The following is a 15,263-nucleotide window of genomic DNA, read 5'->3' as shown; positions in this document are numbered from 1 at the left end:
CTATAGATAGGCCTAACCTCCACGAATTTCTCTCTTTTTTGAGCCCTGTCAAAGTCTTGGCCTTCACCACATCCTCTGGCGAGGAGTTCCACAGGTTGACTGTGCACTGCATGAAGAAAAACTTCCTTTTGTTTTAAACCGGCTACCTATTCATTTCATTTGGTGACCCCTAGTTCTTATATTATGAGAACAAGTCACTTTTCCTTATTCACTTTTTCCACACCAGTCATGATTTTACAGACCTCTATCATATCCCTCCTTAAAAACATATTACCCTTAACTGGTTATGGTTAACCAGTAGGGGTTGGAGCAGCACCCCCATCCACCGTGAGCAGAGGGCTGCTCCAGCCCTGCAAGTCCCTCGTCTGCAGTGGGCACCCCAACCTGGCTGGAGCAGCCTGTCTGCAGCAGGGGCGGAGTGGGGGCTGGGAGAAGGAGGAGAGGCCCACTCCAGCCTGGCTGCGGCGGGCAGGGAGGGAGCGGCGTTCCTGCTTGGCCAGGCTGGATCGGCCCTTCCTACCCCTCATTTAATTGGTTCATTTTAACATTTAACCAGTTAACCAATTCTATGGGATTTGACATCCCTACCAGCCACGCACAGCCCTCTGCAGTTCTTTAAAGCAACCTGCCACAAGACTTCAGGAAGGGGTCGGCCCAGCGTGAATGGCAGCCCATAGATACGATTCCCAGGCGACGTGACTCACTCTGGCTCCCTCTCTCCGCCCACCCAGAGCAATACTGACTCCAGATTGAGCTCCAGCCCAGCCAAGGATAAACCAGGCCAATAAAGAGCCTTTGGAAGGGATGGAGTGAGAGCAGCTGGGGGAACCATTTCAACAGTTCAGTGCCGTGCCAAGTGGTATGGAAGCGTATCAGGAGAGCTTGGCTGTAACAGTCAGGGAGCGTTTCCAACCGTAGCCCGCGAGAGTCCCAGCTAAGGAAGCGTTGGCAAAACTTGACATGGCTTGCTTTAAAACGCCGCTCACTAGCGCCAGCCTATGCAGAGATTAACCCAGGGAGGGCAGGAGCAGATAGCTACTCTCAGCCCTGGCTCAATCTCCGAGAGTCCCTTTTGTTGCTTTTCTACCAGTTCCTTAGAACTGCATCGGGGGAAAAAATACAGGTTACTGACACACTCTTGCTTCCCCATTGGATTTTCCTGATGCCAGCTGGAGACAAACTCATACACACCAGGAAGTTTGCTTCACTCTTCCCCAGATTATTATTATCACAAAAAGAGAGGGTCTTGTGAATTTACTCTGCCCCGTTGGCACCACAAGCTTAGCAGAACACAAGGAGGGCATTGGGAAGCACGTGGTTTGACCTTCACGTGGATTTTAAACCCCACGGAGTCTGTTCAGATTAGGTCCTATTCAGCACTTGAAATATTTTCCCTGTTTTTACAACAGCAGCTTGAGAAATCCCGATGCCGCACAGCAAACACGCTGATCTATGGCACAGAGGGGCAGCCGCGTTAGTCTCGATCTGCAAAAACGAGGAGCCCTTGGATTGAGGAATCTAGATTTAGGAATCTAGTTATTAGAACAAAGGCAGGAAACCAAGCTCCGGGGGCAACAATTTTCGCAGGTGGGCTACTTAATGAATTTTGGTACGTGGTCACGAACCAGCTCCAGTCCCTGCCCCCAGAAGAGGTGGGGCCTGGAGAAAAAGGGGCGGGGCTAGGGACTAGCCTCTCAGAGTTGTCTAGGACCAGAGGCTTTGAATTCAAAACACAGCACAGGGCTTGCGCTCTGGCCCCGGCCAGGATAACACCATGACAGGGAGCTATTGAAATTGGCTCAGACAGCCTGAGCCACCGCCTGGAAATTCGGTGGCACCGACAGCAGGAGATAGACAGAAACAGTCAGAAGCAGTCCGCAGGCCAGATCAAAGCGTTAGACAGGCCGAATCCGGTCCCTGGGCCGCATCTTGCTCAGCCCCGTCCTATTCCCAGCTCAGCAACCAAATGGACAACCTGGCACACAGACCAAATTTGCTGCAGCTCAGGGGGGTGCCCTTCTACCACCCACAGGGTGGGCAGGAGACTTGACTGAGGTCTGTGAAGTGCTTTGAAATCTCCCAGAAAAGCCACCATTGAGCGGGAGAGAACTTGTGAGCCCTGCTGCCGGTACCGGAGGGCTCCCCACGTCAGATGGCATTCGGTTTTCCTTCCAGGAGCAGAGGCCAGCCAAACCGGATCTCCCCACCTCCCGTGCGGATCCCTCACCCCCCGCCCCATAAACGCCCCACTCTCACCTCAGACATAACATGGGCGGGTACGATTGGCTCCACGCCATTCTGTTTTAAACGCACTTGACCTTCCTTCGCACCATTACCCATACCAGTCGGGCTGACTAGGCAGAGGAGTGGAGGCTCCTAGAGTTTAAAACGATACAAAAAACCAAAGCACTGGTTCAGTGAGTGTAGCCACGGACGCTTGGGTATTGCTGCCAGCTTACAGTGGAGCACACGGCACCATCTACACTGGAGGCCACCGCCGACTGGCAAACCCCCATCTTACATCTCTGTTTCAGAGTCCCGCGGGAAGTTTCCAACTCTGTGTACCCGCCACCCCCCAGCCAGCTTCCGCTTAGCAGCTGATTTCTAGCGTTCCCTTCTCGGTGCACGTTCCCTGTCGTTCAAAGTCATTCTTGTCACATTCTTCCCCCGTCGGGCTGGAAAACGTGGATTTCACTTTGGGAATCTGATTCCTTATTTCCTGTGCCGTTACTGATGCGTGTGGGTCCTGCGGATGCCACAGCCAGCCTAACACAGGGGTGGGGAACCTATTTTGGGTCAGGGGCTGCTGACCCACAGAAAAACCAGTCAGGGGCCACACAGAAGTGCGGGGGGGGGGGATATCCAGCCTAGCAGATTTTATGTGCTCCAATCCTGTGGTGGGATGGATGGGGCGAGGGGGGATGGAGTGCCAGCTTGGGCTCCCCAATTATGAGGGGGGCTGAGCTTTGGGGGCTGGATCCAGGCAAGCCAGGGGCCACATCCGGGCCTTGGGCCTTCAGTTCCCCACCCTTGGTGTGATAGATCCGTGCTCCAAGAGCATCAAGTTGACTTCAGTGGAAATAGATGACAACTGCATCTTTCTTATTTAATGTTTTAATGGGAGGAGGAAGAGCGATTGTTCCTGTGCTTGCCAACAGTTACATAGAATTAAGACTCCAACCGGTACTAGGGATGTAAGTGACTAGTCAATTATCTGATAAGCAAATGCTTGACTAGTCACCTTCTCCTGACTGCTGCCTCTATCGGGGGGGGGGGGAGGGGGGGCAGAGCAAAAAGAGTGCAAAATGAGATTTCTATATTTATTCTTTGCATTTATTTTTGTCTTTGTTACCAGCTGGCATGTCTTTCATTGACATCCTATTAATTTTTTCTATTCTACTTCTTCCCACAAAGGATTATGGTAGTAAATTGTATGACCCTTGTTAAGGAGTTTTTAAAATCCCTTCTAGAGGAGAGACGACTTCTGCTGTGCTACTTCTAATGCCAGAGCTCTGGCAGACAAGCTGAAAACATGCATCATTTCCAGGAGCTAAGAATTTGATCGTCGACTGCTTTATCATTTGCAATGAAGCATCCAAGTTGCCAATCAGTCTCAGCGTCTCGATCCCATTGGGCAAGGCGCATAGAAATGCAAGACCGATGCATGGAAAATGGCGGGGGAGCTGTCACAGGAATACCTAAAGGAAGTCTGGCATGAGCAGTCAGGGGCTATTTTAGGAAACTGATTGATCCAATGCATCATATCTGCCCGAGAGAGATTCTGACCATACCAATTATTTGCACGTATAATTATAACACATACGTGTCTCCAAACTTTCACTTATTCATACTCATTTCAAGCATGCCTACTTTGCAGCTCATTTAACAGTTTACTTAGCAGGCGCGCTCACTTTGAGATGTGCTCTCCACGTGTCTCATGAAGGGATGGGTCACCCAAACCGAAGACCTGAAACACGAAACAAATGGTCATTTCAATTCCTCATCTCTCAATCTCAGCTCTTACACTTGGCATTTTATATCGTCTCCCCGATGAAAGAAGTTAAAGGTTACTAGGGGCTGCGCTCCCTGCTCGCTATGCTCGCCAACCCCCCTCTCTCTGGGGACAGGTGTCTGACCGGGGGGGAGGGGGCAGGAGTGGGATGGGGGAATGGGGTCTCAGCGGAAGGGGAGAGGGAACTGGGGGGGCTCGGATGGTGGAGGGGATCCAGCCCCCGCCGCTCTTCTCCAGCAGTGCAGCTCCCTGGGGTGTGAGGTGAGAGCCGGAGCTGGAGCAACCCATGCCCGGAGGGGACGGTGCTGAGGTCGGCCACAGCAAACGGCTGAGGATGGAGGCAGGCAGTGGCATGAGGACGCAGATGATGTGATAACATCACTCTGTCGTCCCTCGGGAAAAATCTCTCTCTCACCCACACACCCACACACCCACACACGACTTTGCATTCCTGGGTCCCAGCCCTAGCTGTGCCACACTCTCTGGGTAGATCCGGCCCCTGGCTTCCCTGGATCCAGCGCCCAAGGCTCAGGGCTCCTCTCCCCAACACTGGGGAGCCCACACCAGCACTCCAGCTGCCCCCTCCCCACACACACACCCATGGGGCTGAGGCACACAAAATCTACTAGCCTGGGCCCCCCAGGCTCTGGTGCACGAGGGGAATGTGGGGTGTGTCTTTCTGCTTCTCAATCAGGGGCCGCATCAGTGCGGGTTTGGTTTGTTTGGGCTTCTTGTTTGTGTGCAGCCCCCGACTGATTTTTCTGTGGGTCAGTGACCCTTCACCCAAAAAAGGCTCCCTGCCCCTGCTCTATACATAGGGAAGTTGGAGGACCACAGCTTGTCCATTCGAGAAATCGATGCCTACGTTTGTTTTAGGAAAGGCACCCACGAAGCATTCGGATTGTGCTAGTTCATCACCTCGTGGCCATAAAATACTTCCAAAAATCTCTGCATCGCTGCAGCAACACGAACATAAAGTGAGACACGGAGGAGCTCTGTGACCACGAGTGACCGATGTACTATCGGGAAGCGACGCTGGACCCGTACGCTCACATCACAGGAAGACAAATGCTACAGCCCTGGGACGTTGCATCGTCCGGGGCTTACAACTCCCTGGAGCTGCTCTTTTCAAAGGAAAACTCTCCAGAGGCTGTCCAGAAGCAAAGGATTCAGAACGTGCATGAAAAGGCACGGCCCGAACAACACGCAACAGGAACCCTGGCATGGAAGAGAGTCTGGAACGGTGTTTTTTAAACTGTGTGCACTGCGGAGAACAACAGAATTCAAAATGGAGAGCTTTTTTTTTGCTCAATAGCTGCCCCCTGACCCTTTCCCGCCCCCCTAATAACTCCCCCGACCCTTCCCCCCCACCTCCATCTTTTTTTTTTTTTGGCTCAACAAAAAAATCTTTGGTGTTCCTCATAAAAAAAAATGGTTGGGCGTTCCTCTGTCTTAAAAAGTTTACGAAACACGGGTCTATAAAGACACAGGCGAGAGCACGGTCACATCCCGTGGCGCGGATGGATGTTTTCCTGGGGATAAAGACCATGGTACCAAGCGCACGTTGGAGTTTATTACACTGCTGCCGTTTTGAGGCGTACTCTTGGTTTTCCACAGGCACTGTGCGTAGACATGGTTTCCCCTGCTCCCTGCTCCCCCACAAGAACTCAGCAGAAAACAGTGCAAGCCACAGGCAGCGATCACAAAGACCCGACAGTAACCGAGGCAGCATGGGCCAATCCCTCCCTTGAGGAGAGAGTCTGGTTGAGGGAACTCAGGCTGAAGGATCCATAATTGTCTGGATGCGGACCCCGGCCTACGTGGATCCAGCCCCCAAGCCTCAGGGATCTCCACCCCCCACACTGGGGAGGCCACCCCCCGCGCAGGGCTGGCGCACACAAACTCTACTAGTCTGGGCCTCTCCCAGGCTCTGGTGTGAGAGGGGAATGGGGGGGGAGGGGAGTCGGGCTTCTCACAGGTACGCGGCCTTTGACTGATTTTTCTGTGGGTCAGCGGCCCCCGGCCCGAAAACGGTTCCTCGCCCCTGGTCTAGAACTAGGTTGTAGAGCAAGTTAGGTTGCAAAGAACTAGAAGGGATGCAACCCAGAGGATTGTTACGCACAGGTACAACCTACCAACACAACAAGAATTCCATTCGCCGGGACGTGTATTAGGGATGCAATATCCCGTTTAATTGCTTATCCGGTTAATTGATTAAGCCAGGGAGCACCATCAGGAACCCGGAAGTGCTGGGGCAGCCGGACAGGCTTCCCCCATTCAGCTGCTGCTGAAACTGGCCAGCAGCTGAATCAGGGAAGCCGGGAGCAGAGCAGCTGGGGTGCTGCCAGGTTGGTCTTGTAGCGCTGCCCCTCGGGGCTGCGGGACCAACCCGGCAGCACCCCAGCTGCTCTTGGGGACGCCTGGGGCAGAGCAGCTGGAGTGCTGCCGGGTTGGTCCCGCAGCACCAAAGGACGGGGGAGAGGGGCTGGCAGGGGTTGCTCCAGCATCCCTATTAAGGGTGAGGCTCACCGGTCAACTGGTTAAACATTCGCATCCCTAACATGTAGGTGTTTAAATGTGGCATTAGAGCCCCATAATCTGACCTGAACCTCTCTAAACCAGGATTCTCTGATCTAGCTGCTCTGCCCCCGGCTTCCTGGAATCAGCCGCTGATCTGTTTCAGCAGTGGCTGAATCGGGGACCCCTGGGGCAGAGCAGCTGCGATCCTGCCGTCCTTTGGCGCTGCGGGACCAACCCGGCAGCACTCCAGCTGCTCTGCCCCAGGCGTCCCCAAGAGCAGCTGGGGTGCTACCGGGTTGGTCCCGCAGCCCTGAGGGGCAGCGCTACAAGACCAACCTGGCAGCACCCCAGCTGCTCTGCTTCCGGCTTCCCTGATTCAGCTGCTGGCCAGTTTCAGCAGCAGCTGAATGGGGGAAGCCTGTCCGGCTGCCCCAGCACTTCCGGGTTCCTGATGGTGCCGGACCATCAGGAGTCCCGGAGCATTGGATGCTGGATTAATGGAGTTTTACTGTAGTTGGACTGGATATCAATCAGATACAAGTTAAGCCTCTAAAATCCGGGATTCTCTGGTCCAGCAACATTTGGGGTCCGGCAGGATCACGGATATGGCTGGTTCAGAGAGCCCAGGCTGGCCAGGTTCAGGGGCTAGCGGTGCCGAGGGGACTGCAGCCACTCCTAGGCTGCACGCTGTGGGGCTAGCGCCCAGGAGTGCAGCCTCACCCAGGCCGGCGCAGTGGGGAGCACAGCCTGGTCCAGCCCAGAGGCAGCAGGGAACGTAGCCTGGGCCAGGCTGGAGACAGCAGGGCCTGGTGCTCCCAGCACTGTGCAACCCAAAAAAGGCTGGGGACAGTGGGGGAGCGAAGCCTCGACCTTCCCCTGGTCCCGCAAACTCCATGGTTCGGGACCGCTCAGGTCCTGAGGATGCCGGACCAGGGAGATCCCACCTGTACATACTTCAATGAAATCCTAAAATTGTCACCCAGCTACATGCCTTCCTGGGTCAGCCCGCAAGACGGCTACAACAGACAGAACAGCAGCTAGAACAGGGCCTCTCTTAATCCCCTGGCAGAGCACAGATGTGTATTCACTCCCTCCCTAATGCTGCTGTTCGGATGCCATGTGCAGACTTTGCACTGCCTGGCTGCTCTTAAGCACTCCGATACCCTGATAGTCGTGAAAGCAGACCTAGTCATTCCAGTGTTCACATTTACTGCTGTGGTCAGAATACAGCCGAAGAGCCGGTGTCCAGAGCACAGAAGACGCCTTGCAGTCTAACACATTTGCTCTAAAAATCCCCACTGGAATTTAGACCCCATGGCAAGACACTAAGGTCTGGTCTACACTAGACCAGGAAGGTCGGCTTAAGAGATGCAACTCCAGCTGTGCAAAATGCTGGAAGGCCGCAAAGAGAAGTGCTTTTCTGAGGCTGGGAGGAGACCCCGCCCCTGCCTGGTGCTGGTTGGCTGAGAGGCGGGGCAGGACACGCCTCTCCCAAAGCTGGGGCGAGAACGGTGTACCCCAGCCCTGGTCCCCAGAGCCGCTGTGGCCCATCAACCAGAGGTCCGACAGTTGGGAACCACTCTTTTAAGGTGCCATAGGACCCTCGCTGTTTTTGCCAAACAGACTAACTCGCCTACCCCTCTGAAGCGTAGTTCCTGTTGAACGGCATCTCTCTAATGACCCTTCCTCCTCATCTTGGTTTATGGGAGCTCACTTTGCAAAACAAACACTCTGCACATTTTCCCGGACAAGTGAATTCTTAACTGAAGTTATTCCAAGTCAGCCAGGGAAGTCAACCATAAACTGAGTAATTGAGCTTGACAGAAAGCGGTGTGGGAACAGCTGAAAATCCAGAGGCTAAAATGCTTCCTGCAAGGTGAAAGCCCTGCTGCTTTTCGCATTGGTCAAGGCCGATCAGAAAAAGAGCTCACTCTCCAGACTTGGACTGCAGAATCAGTTCCAACACAGTCCGACGTACAAACCTGACCCTGACACACAAGTCCTGAAAAGTTCATGGAATTTCGTCCTTTGATCAGTTTGCACCGATGGTTTTTTCGGCACAGGATGAATGCACTCTTCAGTGATGAACGTATTGCTTTGTTCCGAGAAACACATCTTCAACATATTTTCCCATTTCCAAAGTACAGGCATAGGCTGTTTGTTTTTCCCTGCAGCCAGAGATAAGTTATTGTGCTGGCTGGAATAGTGTTATGAGAAAGGAGATAAGAAAAAATTCCGCCCGGGGTTTGAGATTGAACTGAGAGAAAAGTCACTGACCATTGGAGATCACAACGGATTCGCTAAAGTTGGGAGTTCTTCCACAATATCGTCTATAGCCAAAGACTGGGGACTAGTTCTTAGCTGCAACCCAAACAGCGATCTGTTGAACAGGAGGGTGGGAGCGGATTAATTGATGCAGGAAATCTGGAGACAGACTGTGACATAGTGGGGGTACCTGGCTGGTTTCTATGCTGCTGGCTCTGGGGGAACCCCCACTAGCTGCCGTGGGTACCACGACCCAGTAAAACAGGACGAGTCACTATGCAAACCAGTGGCCAGACACCCCCCATGGAGAGGAACAAAGGAAGGTGAATGCTGCCCTGGCTGGGGGCAGGGCGGGAAGAGAGTTAGTTAGTTGCTGTCTGTGAGCATGGAAGGGACAGCCTAGGGAGAGGGGCTGGAGTTTAGGGGCCCAGTCTCCCCCCAACTCAAGGGGGCCCGAGGCATCCTAGCCCAGCTCTGTGACCAGATTCCATCTGTGCTGTGCTGTATCCTGGAGAGGCAATAAACTTCTCTATTCCACCGGCTGGTGCAGTCTGTTTGTGCCATTTCGGGGTGCAGGAGACGGGGGAACCCCAACGCGCCGTCACACAGACCATCAAGGTGAGGGAGTCTCTATAGACTATAGAACCACCACTAGGGCCAGGCAAATGCAGGCTGACCCTCTCTTATCCTGGACTCTCTGGTCTGACAACATCCGATGCTGTCGGATCAGAGAGCCCCAGCAGTTGTCAGGTGGGAGTCCAGCAAGTGGCTGGAAGCAGAGCTCAGCCTCTGGGAGTAGGCAGCCCAGCAGCCGGTGGGGGACAGGAGGTCAACCCAGCCAGCCCAGCAGCGGAGCCCGGTAGCCATCAGGGGGCCAGAAACACAGCCCAGCTGGCAGCTGCTGTGGGCCAGAGCAGGGAGACAGCCTGGAGGGAAGCCAGCTGGGAGGCCAGCAGCCCTGGGAGAGCCCTGACCTCTGGTCCAGCAAAATTCCTGGTTCGGGACCCATCAGACCCCAGCAGTGCCAGACCAGGGAGGTCCAACCTGTAGTTGATTTTCCAGCCATTCCACCTCAATCCTGACTTACAAGGGCCCTGGCTGCCCCCCTAGTGCAGGGAATTCTCCACTGCAGAAGACGCCGGATGTTCCAAAATGTAGAGACAAGAATGAAGTTGAGGAAACTGATCAAAGGTGACAGGCGGCGGATTCCAGGGAGGACAGAGCTGCCAGCTGATGTAATGCCAGAGTCACTGACTCACTAGATCCTGCATCATTACCACACAACAAAGGAGCTTTACAACCTCTGAGGCCTGCCCCGGGCTGCATAAGTCAACAAACCTCGTACCCCGCAGGACTCCCCTGCCACACAAGGGGGGCAAAAGCTAAGAGACCTTGTGTGTGTTAGAAGGAGCTAAATGAGAGGGGGGAAGGGAGGGTCAGGTCTTCAATTTGTTCCCCGTGTTTCTTGTCAGCATCCAATCTCTGTTTGTGAATTAAGCATGAAGCTAGGTGGGAGCAGAGGAGGGGAAAGTGGAAGCAGAAAGCCAGCCTGGAGAGAGGACCTTGGGCCCAGGGGAAGTAGTTCCAGAGACAGGAAGGGAAAGAGGCACAGGGTTTGGTGGGATGAGAGCTGATGGCTTAGGTCCCCCCCCTGCAAAGTCTAAGGCCCAGGGGCCGGGTGCATCCCGTCTTGACTTGATCCAGCCCCCGAGGCTTGGGGCTCCCCCTCAGCATTGCCCAGACTCTCCAACTCCCAGACGGCTTCTGCACCCCTCCTGCCAACTCACACCCCCACTTTGCTCCTGCACCCTACCTCCTGCCCACACCATCCACCCTCACTTTGCTCCTGCACCCCCTTCCAGCTCAGAACCCTCATCCCCAGCAGCCCTCTCCCACACACTGAACCCCTCAATTTTGGTCCCATCCCAGAGCTGGGGGGAGCCCACAAAATCTACTAGCCCAGGCCCCCCTGAATTCTGGTGGGCAACCCCCGACCGATTTTTTTTTTTGTAGGTCAGGGGCCCCGACCCAGAAAAGGTTCTTGACCCCGGCTTAGCGGGAGAACAGAAGCCAGCAAGATGTGACAAGAGTGACGCATGGCTGATAGCTGTTAGGGTGAGACCATGCCGGTCAGCCCCCAAAAGCTCTGCCTACACTTGACAGTTATCTGGTTCATGACTAGGGCTCCAGTGATCTAGGTTTAGACCAGTTCCCAGAGAAGTGGCTTAGAATGTGTCCGGGTGGCCTATGGGAGAAATCACCAGGGCGCCAACTTTAAACATTTAACAGAGGGATGGTGCTGACTGGAGGCAAGAGTCAACATTTTGATTGTGACAGAGAGGACAGGGAGCTACAAGACGAGCAGCTTGTGGCTTGAACCAATGGAGAAGGGGAGCCAAGGGAGCAGCAACCAGCTGGGAGAATACCCCCGTGGCAGCATTCAGAACAGTAGCAGTAATCTGAGCTGCTGAGCAGCTGAAGAAGCGTTTTATTGGGGGAAAGGCCGCCCCAAAGATACTCTGCAGAAAGAATCTGCAAGCTTCAGAGAGTCTAAACGTGAGGGCCTAGAGGACACCGTGGTTGTAAGCCTGCTTGAGAAGCAGATCCCAAGACAGCGACAAGCAAAGCGTTCCCCCTTTCCATACAGTTACTGACAGAAATACAAGCCCTGCTAGATGAAATACTTGCATTCTTCATCAGGAGCTATTTCAGTGTTACAGCTTTGATCACAGTTGCCTCTGCCTTAAAACCCACCCTGCTGAAGTGTGTCAAAGCTCAAGACGATGACACATTAACTCACTCTTACTTTAGCAAGCCAGAGCTGTAGCAGATACGCCTTCACAAAAACATTTTTCTTATTTCTCAATAGTGACGCGGTTTCACGTTGCATTCGTGGGCTGAACTTTGGCTGGAAGGATCCAATGATTTCTGTTTGCTTTAAGCATGATATTGCAGATCTTTATTCACTTGCCACCTGTGAGCGTAAGCATCTGCCCTGCCTCTCCAAAGCACTTTGGACAATGCTGTTAAGATACACCCGGCTTGGTAGGCCCCACATTTGACGTAATGGCGCATCCTATTTTGACTACTGTGCATGTCAGCGAGGTTCAGCAGATTAAAAGCAGGTCTGGGGCAAAAAACTCCAGAAGTGTAAAGTAAATCATAGAACTGGAAGGGACCTCGAGAGGCCATCAAGTCCAGTCCCCGGCCCTCACGGCAGGACCAAGCACTGTCTAGATCAGTGTTTCTCAACCTTTTTGTATAAAGTACCCCTTTTTCAAAAAAAATTATAAGTACCCCCAGTACCTACAGTTTTCAGACACGCCAAAAAATTTTCTACCATTGCAACACATTTGTTTAAACAACTTAATCATAGCCAGGTGGGCAATGAAATTTTTGGGTGTAAAAAGTACAAAAATAATAAAGCGCTGTAAAACAAACAAAAATTCAGTTTTCTCCAAATTTCAGTTGTGTTGACGTACACCCCCCCCCCCCCAGATTTCTCTTGAGTACCCCATAGGGTACTCATACCACTGATTGAGAAACACTGGTTTGGATCATCCCTGACAGGTGTCTGTCTAACCTGCTCTTAAATATCTCCAGTGATATATCTCCAGTGAATCAGCCTGGATTTTGGAGTTAAACAACTTACTCAAAGTTGCACCATCTGTTTTTCTGCTCATCCACTGTATAAAGTGGTGGGGGGGGGAGGGGGGAGGGAATACCTTCTGTTCCCTGCAGAACTGCAACAATTATTATTTTTTACAGAAATGTGACGAAGGACAGCACTGCCTCAGCAGTAAGGTATTAGTGCCAGTTTTTACATGAGTAAGAGTTGTAGATCAAAGCTGCTTGCTTGCTTGGTATATTTAGCAGCACAATTACCAAGGAATAGGTGACTGGACCTTTTCTAACACTAAGGCCAAGTCTACACAGGCATTTTCTAGTGCTGTAACTTTCTGGCTCATGGGGTGTGAAAAACACCCCCCCACATACCTCCTATCCCCAGAATGCAGCAAGTTACAGCGTTGCAAAGCACTCGTGTGAACCAGGTTACAGCACTGGGAGCCGGGCTCTCCGAACTGTTAGCTACTCCTTTCACACTTGAAACAAAATACAGGACTATGTAGCACTTTAAAGACTAACAAGATGGTCTTTAAAGTGCTACATAGTCCTGTATTTTGTTTCAGCTACACCAGACTAACACGGCTACATTTCTATCACCTTTCACACTTGGAGAGCTTTCTTCCAGCATTCATGCTGTGGCCACACTTTAAAATGTTACTGATCAAGCCTAAATTTCTTTGGCCTGGTATGTACTAAGCCCAGAGTTATCGGCTTTGAGAGGTAGCAATACGCTTTTCAAATCAGCACTGGCCAGCTGGCTCCGTATTAGCCATAACCCCATTAGGTCCACATACACGGTACATGTATGAAACACTTGCCTCCAGGCGGCCCTGCCTACATGAGCAAACCCCACCCAGTCATCGCAAACAGCTGCAGCAATACAGTATAAAGATGCAGCAACAGAGGCTGCAAAGCAGGCTGGGTGGTGGGTGGATATGCTAGGCAAGGGGGAGACATTGCCTTCCCAAAGAGCCAGCCTGGCCCCGCCCACACTCTGCCCCCCAGAACACCTCCTGTGGACGTACAGAGGGGGCAGAGCGTTGCTGCCCCCCAAGCGCCCACCTTTCCCTGTGTTCTGGGCCAGGGAAGCTGGGGCCACATGCCACTCGGGGAGCCTGGAGCTACACACCCTCCTCCCTCCCTGGTGCTTCAGGGTCAGAGAGGCTGGAGCAGCATGCCGCTCCACTTCCCCATGGTGCTATGGAGGAGGGGCAGCTTGGCTCCTGTTGGGGAAGGGGGGAGGGTGAGCCTGGGCAGAAGGGGTGGGGCTAGGGGCTTGCTTCCTCCAGCCCTATCTTCACCCACCACCCATGCAAGACCTCATATCAGTGTTCCCTGTAAGCTGTGCATTTGTGCAACCGCTCAGGAGAGATTCAAATGCTGCCCAACTGATTAGCAGGGCTTCCACAGCAATTGTTTTTTACTGGTGGTGCACATCACACATGCCTTGGTGCACATACAATTTTAATCCGCACATGGATGGAAAAGGTTAGAGGGAACATTTCTTCCGATGGTTCTCTCTGCCCCAAGGGACCCACCATTCTATGCACACAGTTCCCTGCTGAAAAAAAGGGGACCACTTAGGACGGACTGATTATTGAGAGACTGCAAGACAATAAGGCCAAAATCAGAAGAATGTGAGGAGGGGGGTTTCAGAGGTGCCCTATCAACTAATCGAATAGTGGATGCAAAATGCATTGACTATGCAATTACCGGATACTTAACATCCTTAATTCCCTGGTCTGTTCACTCCCTCTGGGGCATCTCACATTGGCCTCTGTCAGGACACTAGGCTAAATGGACCTTTGGTCTGACCCAGTCTGGCCATTCTTGTATTCTAAGCTGATATTTCTCAGTTAACCATTTCAACAGTTACACATTTTACATCCCTACCAAAGGCGGCTGCGCTTTAAACTTTTAAGCGTACACAAAGTCCCAGTTATATTGTAACATGCACTGACTACATAGACCTCTTGTTCCCCTCACACTTCAGGGGGTGGGGGGAGCGGCATGTTTCAAAAACTTTCCAAATTTACCGACCCCCCCGGCAAACAGCCTCCAGAAAAAGCCTTGCAAATTAAGAGACTGCAAAGTGTAAGAATGCAGCCTTGAGTGACCATGAACTTCAGCCCACATGTCTGTGGGAGCTGACTAGCATATTCCTGTTGGCAGTGAAGTTAATGAATGCAGTTTCGTTACATCTTTAAACCCTCAGCACCACCCAAGACAGCAATCCTCTATGACATCCAGCAATATAATGGCAGCAATTACTACACGGTTAGTGTCGTACCTGTCATATGCCGAAGCGCAGGACTGTAAAATAGCACTGATTAACTGACATGATCTTTTTCTGTTTTTTATTATTTTTGGGTTCCACCTTTAAGACTAGTTTAAGCCTGTTTTCCCACTGCCCTGTTTGCAGGCAGAGCCAGGGAAAGAGCCTTTGCTCAAGAACACGCTGCCCAATTTGGAATGGGATAAGGGAAAAAAGACTCAGTGCACTGGGAAGTAGGGATGTTAAATATTGGTTAATTAACTATCGAATAACCTCATGAATTTTTATTGGTTACTCGACTATTCTACAGTTCCCGGGGGGCAGGCTGGCAGCCAGTGTGCTCTGGCCCTACTCTCAAGGCTCTGCAGCCCCTGTCTAGTATGGGGGTCTGAGGCTATGCCTACAATACAGGTTTTTTGCACAAAAACTAATGTTTTTGCATTTTTGTGCAAGTAAATTTACAGTAAATCAAAAGAACAGAGGTTTTTGCGGTGTAGGTATTCCTCTTTGTACACAGAATAACTCCTTTTTGCACAAGAGTTCTTGAGCAAAAAGGTGTGTGTG

At 52.2% G+C, this 15,263-nt stretch overlaps 1 protein-coding gene across 2 annotated transcripts in view; it reads right to left on the bottom strand.

The window, feature by feature from the left end:
- SLC25A42 (solute carrier family 25 member 42) overlaps positions 1-15,263 on the bottom strand; it is a 33,368-nt gene that overhangs the window by 14,571 nt on the left and 3,534 nt on the right. Inside the window, exons 2-4 of one of the 2 annotated variants that reach the window (XM_075902844.2) lie at positions 8,810-8,912; positions 3,912-3,967; positions 2,257-2,376 (exon numbers count right to left, since the gene is read on the bottom strand). In XM_075902844.2, the coding sequence (XP_075758959.1) occupies positions 2,257-2,340 (84 nt within the window). In that variant the 5' untranslated portion in view covers positions 2,341-2,376; positions 3,912-3,967; positions 8,810-8,912. The remainder of the gene's footprint in view (positions 1-2,256; positions 2,377-3,911; positions 3,968-8,809; positions 8,913-15,263) is intronic. The other variant, XM_075902843.2, reaches the window with a different exon arrangement.

This window comes from Pelodiscus sinensis, chromosome 32 (assembly GCF_052426305.1).
Source record: "Pelodiscus sinensis isolate ZL-2025 chromosome 32, ASM5242630v1, whole genome shotgun sequence".
In the NCBI taxonomy this organism is placed as follows: domain Eukaryota; kingdom Metazoa; phylum Chordata; order Testudines; family Trionychidae; genus Pelodiscus; species Pelodiscus sinensis.
The sequence above is the reverse complement of the archived record's forward strand: the minus strand, read 5'-3'. Positions and strand labels throughout refer to the sequence as shown.